The sequence below is a fragment of the Macrobrachium rosenbergii genome, chromosome 52 (assembly GCF_040412425.1).
Source record: "Macrobrachium rosenbergii isolate ZJJX-2024 chromosome 52, ASM4041242v1, whole genome shotgun sequence".
Taxonomy (NCBI): domain Eukaryota; kingdom Metazoa; phylum Arthropoda; class Malacostraca; order Decapoda; family Palaemonidae; genus Macrobrachium; species Macrobrachium rosenbergii.
This window is the reverse complement of record NC_089792.1, coordinates 14,804,421-14,814,420: the sequence shown is the minus strand read 5'-3', so window position 1 is coordinate 14,814,420 and position 10,000 is coordinate 14,804,421. Positions and strand designations below refer to the sequence as shown.

The following is a 10,000-nucleotide window of genomic DNA, read 5'->3' as shown; positions in this document are numbered from 1 at the left end:
CTCTTTCTTGGTATCTTGCCATTATAGCTCTGCTGAGGTGGTTATAATGGGAGGGGGGGGGGCAATGGTGGGGTGGATATTTACTTTGGATTCTAAGTTGTGTTTCTGTTCATGCCTCAAGCTTCTAAGAGTTTTCATATTTGTGCCATTTTTTGTTTTCTAACTACTGCTCTTCATTCTTTTCTTTCTTTATTTCACAGTCTACAGCTCACTCTGGTTTCTTTTTCTCCTAAATTGCTCTTAATTAAAGATTCCATAGTATATAACGGACAGTTAATGGTACAGCAGGGCGTGGAATGAAAACTAAATTTCGATTCTTAGGACTCTCCCCCTCTTTTTCACTTTCAGTCGGTTGCTGCGTATTTATGTTTTTTTTTTTTTTTTTAATTACCATTGGAGGAATCTTTTACTTTAAAGCTTTTTTTATTTTATTTTGGGTATTTTAGTCAACACTTTAGGGGACGTGACGTCATCACTCCACGTATTAAGGTATATGATTTACATCAACTCGATTTACGACTGAACTTGGGAAATCAGCCACTTTGGGAGACGTGGTTTCGTTTCTCATTTACCAAATAGATTTAGCAAATGCTCGCTAATGATGCGTCACTGTCCACTTTCGTTCTCTCTCTCTCTCTCTTTTCTTTTTCTTTATTAATTTTAGCCATACTTTTTTTTTTTCTTTTTTTCAAGTATCTGCCGAAGCCGCCGCAAATGCTCTCCTCTTGTGAGTGGAACAACGCGTGGACGCTGGAAGGTAGCCAACGACGGCCACATGTCATATTCCTTTTCTTTTCACCCTTTGATTCAAACCTTCTATCACGGGTGACGAGAAGAGGCATACCCATAGCTTGCGTCCTGTAACAGCTGTGGTCTGAGGACCATGTTTGCAGCCCCAATTTTCTCCTTTCAGTCGTTACCAATCGTGGTCAAAACCTCTTAAGAATCATGACAATGCAAAATGCAAAACTCCTCTTTTTTAGAAGGGGTTAGTGTGTGATCGAGAAAAACAAAGTGAAATTTTGGAGAAAAAATTTGAAAATGGAATCACCGAATTAGTCACAATTAATTTTCATGAGGGAATTTTTTTATTCTTTCTTTGGATTTTTAAAGGCCACACACGTCATGGGGGAGCTAGTTGGGGAAAAAAGGATTGATGGCAGAATGGCTTGGACCAAAAATCAGTGACGTCAAATGGAAGTAGGACATGTGATTGGACGACATGAGCTGACGTCAGGTGGGAAGTGACGTCATTAGAGGAAACGGGTCATGTGATTGGACGAGATGTACTTTTGACGTCATTGTAGGAAACGGGGACAGGAGATTGGACCGTTAGTGACGCTGATCATAAAAATAATAATAATAATGATAATAAAAATAATAAGATGGGCTCCTTACTATCTACGGGCAAGGTTGCATTTAATATGTAATTGAGTATTAAAGTAGTACTGATTCAGCATAGTTAAATTTTTTGGAGTTATTTAATATACGGGCGGTATAGATTAATAATAAAGGTACTAAAATAGTAAAGATGAACAGGAGTGAGTGATTGCAAGTGTGATATGCAAAAACAACACACTCGAAACTGGTCAAAATCCAGTGGGGGTCAGAGACAGAAAACTCAACAGAACTACAGGATTCATCAACAGAGTGAAAGTACGACGAAATGAAAAAAACAAAATTGCGAAACCAAACAATAATAATTGTGATAATAACGTTATCGCAAAAGCTTATTTTTAACATATGATTCTTCTCTCTTTATATTTTAACAGCATTACAAATGCACAAAAAGGCAAAGATCGTGAAATGGATATATTCCACCGGCCAGATAGTCTTCCTTAAAAGACTTGGGACCGACTTGGAACCGGCTTAGGAGGGGTTTGGAGTATCAACAGCATGCGCCGGGATCTGCTTTCTTCTTTTCTCAGATTTAATAACTATAGGCTATTTATATATCAGTAGACACAATAGTAACAGTAGTAGTAGTAGCAGTAATAGTAAGAATTATATTAGTATTAATTCAGAGATAACAACGTAACTATTAATATCTAATCGTCAATATAGGGTATCACAATTGTTTTATGTTCTCTTACTTAACCTGATACACACCTCACTGCAAATGTGAACCTTAAAAGGAAACGCTTAACGCTAGTATTCCCACGGTTTTAGAACATTCCCCTGGCTAACTCAAAAGAGACGATGAACATACAACTAAGAACCGAGACTTCAGAACGGACAAAATCTACTGGTGATACATTTGGCCCGGGTGCGGTGGTGATAGAGTACGTACTATCGCAAGGCCTCAGTATTTTCTCTTTCTCTGTCAGCACTTGTCTGAATAATAACAATAACAACATTAGCGGAGGGAGCGCGTGAAAATATGGTCTTCCTTCTTCATCTCCGACAACTTCTCTTCTCTTGTCTTTTTTCGTTAGAATGAAATTGAACATGAGAACTCCTGGAAGTCAAAGCACAAACCTTCATCAACAATCTGAAATTCCACTAAGGAACTTGACTCATCTATGTTAACTCTAAGACTTAAACTTAAGTAAACTAGTTTATCCTTAGAGTGACTTTGGGGGGAAAAATACAAATCCTAGCAGCTGACCTGAAAGGACATGAGCCATCTGCTATGCTATGACCTCTGTTTAATGGGTGGGTGGCACACAAGCACAGTTTCCGAAAAAGGTGGTGGTGTTTCATGCAAACTACATCGAAATTTCAGCCCTTTTCGAAAAGGCACAATGAACAGCAGAGTGAGCTTTCATGCTTTGGCTAAGCTTCGTGTTACTGTAGATTCAGTCGTGTTCTGTTGGGTTTCTTTTGCCATAGTGTCTGAATATTTGTATCTTTGTTGTATACTTCGATACACAATTTAAATGTGTATCTATGCAGTAGCATGCATTCTCGACAATGATTCACCTATTTTCTTAAAATATTCTTGTTTAGAGGCTTCATGTCCTTTCCAATCAGTTTGCTCGTTTCTTTTTCCCCTCAAACTGGTTTTAGAGATGCGTTCTTCAAAGCGTAGCTCTTTCTGACAATGTTACCTTCTCGTTCGACTTTCTGACACGCCTTCGGCCTCGCACTAATCTCCAGATGTGCCACTGTCTTTTGCAAAAGATTAAGTCTCAGCCCAAATCCCTGTTATCTGGAAAAAGGCGAATTCCTAATCCTTTAATTCTCTACTGTACATCATCTGGCTTTGAGTGTAAGACTTGAATCAGAGCCTCGTTACATGGAATCGAACGTTTAGAAACAGACGCCAGATAACGATAAGCTTTGAAAAACGCTTCCCAGGTTTGAACATCCAATTAACAGGAGCACAACATTTCAAACAACGGCTAAAAGGCGTAACAGATAGAGAAAGCAGAGATGACCAAATAATAATAATAATGATTCTAATAACAGAGGCGGAGAAGACAGGCGAGACAAAAAAGAAAATAATGGGTACGGAGATGAAAAGAAGGTGCTCTTGAAAGACAAAATTAGAAAGGAAGGAAGGAAGGAAGGAAGAAAGACAAAAGTCTTTCCTGGTGAAAACGTCCAACGACTATTGTAACAGCAACTTCTATGATCAATGATCAGAAAGCGGTGAGCGACAGGGCAATCATTGTTAGAGGAGACAATATAATGATAACGAAAGTAATCAAATGGAAATAAATAAAGAAGTCTTATATCTAGAGTGGCGACAGCGCTTTACTGTGAAGGTGTTGCGAAAGAACAATAAACAAGAGTCCATCGAGACAGACTACAGATAAAATACAAAAATGCAACGATTAGCTACGCGGCGTTAGTGGGAGACTTAGGAGGATTAGGATAGGATGAGCAGGAATAGGAAGAGGAAGAAAGGAGAGGAGCATAAGAACAAGAAGAATGTAAAAAAAAAACAAAAAAAAAGTCAAGGATAGGATCAGGAAATGTTCAAAGAGGGATTTCTTGAGAGAAAATGTTGGAGGAAAAGGAGTTGGGGGTGGATGGAGAGCAAGGATGCTTTGTTATTTTGTTGTTGTTGTTGTTGTTATTCATCCAAACACCAAACTGCACTGGTGGGAGGGACCGGGACTTATCAAAATGAATAAAATCGAGAGTTAGAAGACATGCACCAAACAACACGCAAAATATAATATCGTGCAATGAGAATAAAGTTTAATTATTTTCACTGTGAAGTCGTGTCGAAAAACAAACCTAAAACAATCGTGAAAAGAGAATTGTAGACAAGTGAAAAGACGTCATATTCAAAGTAAAATGAAAAGGAAAAGTGTAGAAAAATAAAATATCCAACTGAAAGGATGAAAAAAATCTTTGTGTATCTGAGTAAAAGTTGGCACTAGCAATGAAGATCTGTTTCCCTTCCACAATGTAGACTTGAAAACAAATCCAGTAAAGCAATAAAGCCTAAAATGAAAAGGGGAGAAAAAAGGCCTAAAGTGAACTGGGAGTGTATCAGAAACGATGTAATGCTACTTTTGTATGTTACATCGGTCAGAATATGCAGAAACAGCACATTCGAAATTAACCAACAAGTCAGCTTGAGCAAGTATCTAGCAAAAAGCACAAAACAAACCAACTAAAACGTGAGAAAAGAAGTGAAAAATTCATAGTTATGCATTCCTTCATTCTAGAATAAAATGTAATCAGTAACAGGCACAATGGAAAAGAAAAAAGATTAATATTAGTAAGTGGGTAAAATAGAAGGTTTTCAAAAATATCTGTATTAAAATGGAGAAAAACAAAATAAATCTATGAAGGAGACAGAAACCAGGACAACTCAAACAGAAAAATTAATAAGGGGAACGAAAGTGAAAATATTAATAGCAAAAAAAAATAAATTTTAAAGGTTAGGAGAAAAAATAAAGATATTCATAACAATAACAGTAAGAGTAATAGTAGTAATGTTAATGTTAGAAACAGTCGAAGTAATAATAGTGGTCAGTAGTTAGCAACGAGTAAGTAAGTAAGTAGGTAAAGTCAGAATTGAATCATTTGTTTATCTGGGGTCCCAAGCCAGAAGGGCATGCAGAAGCATGGGAGGAACAAGGAGGAGAAGGAGGGGGGCCCATGGCTGGCGGGGTGATCTGAAGGAGGGTGGGGCTGCATTACAATAGTCCTCTTCACAGAAACACATGTGGCCCTGACCGCTACTTTCCATCATGCACACGTGGTCCACCATAAACAGGTTGATCTGCAGATTCTTCGTACAGGTCCTCCGGATGGAAGCATACGCTGTCGAAAAGAGAAAGAACAGAAAAAAAGATCAGGTTCTGATACAACCAACAGGAGAAAACGTAAATAAATACACATACAAACACACAAATGTGCATAAACATATACAATGATAGTTTTATCATCAAAACACATGGGAGTATATAGATAAGTCGAAATCATTCGAAATCATCTTATATTTCTCTTGATGGCCCACTGGTTAGGTCGACTGTCTACTCCTATATTTAATCTAAAGGCGCAGTTTAGAATCCTTGCCAGCCCAGATGAGCTTGTCGATGATAATTCATTTTGGGGAAAGTTTTCTCAAGATAAATCTGAATAATTAAATCTGATAGTACGGGGTATTTGTATTAATATTTCATATATATACATGTATGGTATATATATATATATATATATATATTAATATTATACTGTATATATATAAATATATATATATATATATATATATATATATATATATATATATATTTATATATATATATATATATATATATATGTTGTCAATCAGAGGTCTATGTAATATCTGTATATTTAATTACTACAAACCAGGTTTTCGGGTGACGATCCTTTTTCAAAGCCTCCAAAGAGACATAAAAGTTACAGCTACAAAATAAAATTAAAAATACATTACACAACATTGAGGAAAACGCATAAGATGTAAAACTAAAATAAACACTATCGTACGGCTCATCTGATAAGCTAACAAATGAGGCGAGGAGTTCTTGCTATTCAGAGCGGAAATTTCAGACTAATTAGACATGAAAAACACATTACACACAAAAATCCAGTTTCAGTTATTGGAGGGAGGAAGAGAAGAGCGGAGCCACTGAGAGAAGAGCTTACGTTTGCTAAGCAAACAACGTCTTTAAAGTTATCAAAGATTAATTATCAGAAGAGATGGGAAGTTTCTTGAATTCTTGGTACTGAATTTCAAGTTTGCCCTTGATATACAGTGGATGTTTGAATAGAACAGGCAAGCAGATGATGAATAGACTTCTAGTTAGCACTGATCTTGCTAGGAATATGAGCCTCTAAGAGCGCCCAAGGTGATGACACATTATATATATATATATATATATATATATATATATATATATATATATATATATATATATATATATATATATATATATTATACACATCCTCAAGGAACAAGGGAAACGAAGACCTCCATTCGTACAAGTTTATTGCCGACGTTTCATGACACATGTCACATTTTCAAGGCTAAAAAAGAAAATAATTTGCACCACAGATAGAATCACGGTATTAAAAAAAATAAAAAATTAAAATATTTAAAACTCTCAAAAAAGGCAATGCAGCGTTAAAATTAGGTATATATAAAAAAAAAGATCACAAAAGTTATAAGTCAAAGGAACCAAGACACAGGCTCACCAAGCGAAATGAAAGAATAATACTAAGAGAATACAGAAAATATGCATAAAGGAAAAGCTAGGCAACATATAACTGAGTTGACGACAATTGAGTATTTAACGAGGGAACAGTTCTCTTTATAATAATAGACTCTAGGATAGTTAGATCGTGATGGTTGGAGACCCGCCTTGCTATTGAAAAATCTTCATCTCTGATATTTGTTTTGCACCGTACACCATAGTTTCTGATGTTAGAGGCCTCTAGATCCTGTATGGTAGCTTAAGCCTCTATGAGAGTCAATTCGTACCCTCAACAGCCTCCTCGTAAACCCCACATATATTCCGTGATTACATCGCGGACAAGTGTATTTTTATATACAACATTGGATGTGAAGAGGAGGCTGAGACGATTCTTGACTGTAAAAAATGAACCAATGGTTAGAGGATTCTTTGGTATTAATTTAACATTTAAAGCAGGAAACTTTTCTGAATTAGGAAAATGCAGTTTTTGCGAAAGTGGTCGTCGTGTAGAATTCAGAAAAAGTTTCCTGCTTTGAATGTTTAATCAATACCAAAGAATCCTCTAACCATTGGTTAATTTTTTACAGTCAAGGATCGTCTCAGGCCCCTCTTCACATCCAATATTGTATACTCGTATAAAATACACTTGTCCGCAATGTAATCACGGATCATATGTGGGATGTACGAGGAGGCTGTTGAGGGTACGAATTGACTCTCAAAGAGGCTTAAGCTACAGTACAAGATGCAAATTATCGAATCTAGAGGCCTCTAACATCAGAAACCATGCAGTATGGTGCAAAACAAATATCAGAGATGAAGATTTTTCAATAGTGGGGCGGGTCTCCAACCATCATGATCTAACTATCTACAGTCTATTATTATAAAGAGAATTGTTCCCTCGTCAAATACTCAATTGTCGTCAACTCAGTTTACTGTATGTTACCTAGCTTTTCCTTTATGTATATATTCTGTATTCTCTTAGTATTATTCTTTCATTTCTCTTGGTGAGTCTGTCTTGGATCCCCTGACTTATATCTTTTGTGATCCTTTTTTTTTTTTTTCCTCTTGTTTTATGTTCATTTATATACCTAATTTTAATGCTGCATTGCCATTATTTGTGAATTTTAAAGATTTTAATTAAAAAAAAAAAATTTTAATACCGTGATTATATCTTTGGTGAAAGTTATTTTTTTTAGCCTTGAAAATGTGACATGTGTCATGAAACGTCGGCAATAAACTTGCAAGAATGGAGGTCTTCGTTTCCTTTGTTCCCTGAGGATGTGTATATTTTGCCGTGGCTTCTCCTTCTGTATGTGTGTGTGTATATTTTATATATATATGTACGTATATATATATAATATATATATATATATATATATATATATATATATGTATATATATATATATATATATATATATATATATATATATATATCAATATATATTTTATAAGATAGAGTTTTCTAGGAAAAAAAAAAAAAAAAATACAAACACACAAACATTACATACACACTGGCTATTTTGCACACTCACACTTCCTGGATATAAAGGTTCTTTCTATTATTGTCGCTTTCACCTCAATGCCCAAACTTTCTAAGTTCTCTTTTCTTCCTATTCCTACCCTTCTACATCCCAGTGCGTGTATTTAATTAACCCTGTCCCAAGTTTCACTCATTTTCTTCCCATATGCTATATTCACTTTCCTCTTATCTATAACTCACTTCTGATTACATTTATTGTCACATTTTCATCTCTTCCATTCCAACTTAAATTTCTATCTATCTTAACTTTTGCTTTAACCAATTAAAGATCATATATGCCTCCAGCCACTCATCTCATCATTACATCCATCTACTTTTTATCAACACAAACTCTAGCAAAATTGTTCTCTTTAGAACCATGTATTTCTAACAATCAAGCCTTTTTCCAAATATATTCCCGTAAGGCTTCTTTCACTTTCATTTATTCCAGGAACTTCATACCTACCAACACTGTCATCTCTTTCTCTGTCACCTACCCTTGCTGTAACTTATCTAACAAAACTACCCTTCATATAATCCAAACCCAGATAGGAACAAATTCTCTCCCAAAACCACTCCTCTTCTTACGCATTCTTTTTCAATCTTGAGCTATATGCATACGCTAACATAATATTTTTCGCTATCATAAGTTCTGCTCGTGCCGTACTCAATCTTCCATATACAATCCTTAACTAAAACACTTCTACTTTATCCACAATGAACAATCTTCCTGACACAAGTGCTTCCCATTCCCAGCTCGAAACTTCACAGCTATCCCACACATAATTACTTTCTGTCCTTTCCTTTCCTGCAAACACTGACCTTTAAATGGCCCTTTGACCTTTGTCCCACCACGCGCCAAAATTTCCAGCCTTTTTTTTTTTTAAACAAAATTAACTATCATACATTTCTTCCCTGCTCCACCAAAACCCTAAGATTATATTTCATTCATTCTCTGTTTAAACCTGTATTATCATTAATATTATTACAAAACCATTACAAGTTATGGTGCTGCAAACCCTATGCCTTGCGACTTCCAAACCACAGAGAGTAACAAAAATGACGTTATTTACCTTTCTTTTATATTTTTCATTAGAATGGAGTTTATCATGAGAATTGTAAGTGAAAACAAACCTTCTTCAACACCTGAAATTTCAGTGATGAACTCGAGTAATCTAAATTAACATTAAGGCTTAAACTCAAGTAAACTAGTTTATACTTATAGCAGCGAAAAGCTTGGTTACCATTTGCATCAGGGTGAAAAAAAAGGCTCTCATGCTACTTAGAGGCCACTTCCACCCACCAAGGGATCTACAACCTGTCATGGCACTCAACTAACTTCATGTGTATTATTATTCTATATTTGCTATATATACTGTACATACACATACATATATTGCCACTTGCTTGTCAAATGCATCTCAAGCTTTTCACACAAGCCATAGTTCCTCAAAGCAACTTCACTGTATTGTAGACAGTTTGACTCTTGAAGGAATCAAATACAGCAAACTATGGCATAACACATATTGGACTGGTTCTTTTATAAAAAAAAAAAAAGCACCAGACCTATACACTATAAAACAATAAATCTTTGATAGCATTTTTCCTTCGGTGACGCAAGTACAAATCCAGTTTAATTATCTTAGCATAAAAATGTCTGATCAACATCAATTATTCAGCGAAACACCACAAACTTGATGCGCACCAACCACCATTCCGTAATACTTAAATGTGTTCCACAAGATGTTACATTACTGTAGTAGAGAACTATATTTTCAAGTTTCTTGTTTCATTACAGAACTCATACAAATGTCTGCATTGTGATATGCTCAGTGGTTTGATACAATGGCACGTTATGCG

At 35.5% G+C, this 10,000-nt stretch overlaps 1 protein-coding gene across 1 annotated transcript in view; it reads right to left on the bottom strand.

Annotated features, from left to right (window-relative positions):
* Positions 1-639: 639 nt before the first annotated feature.
* The window catches only part of qvr (protein quiver), an 878,528-nt gene continuing 869,167 nt past the window's right edge, over positions 640-10,000 (bottom strand). Inside the window, exon 4 of the mRNA XM_067095895.1 lies at positions 640-5,226. Coding sequence (XP_066951996.1) covers positions 4,991-5,226 — 236 coding nt within the window. The 3' untranslated portion in view covers positions 640-4,990. The remainder of the gene's footprint in view (positions 5,227-10,000) is intronic.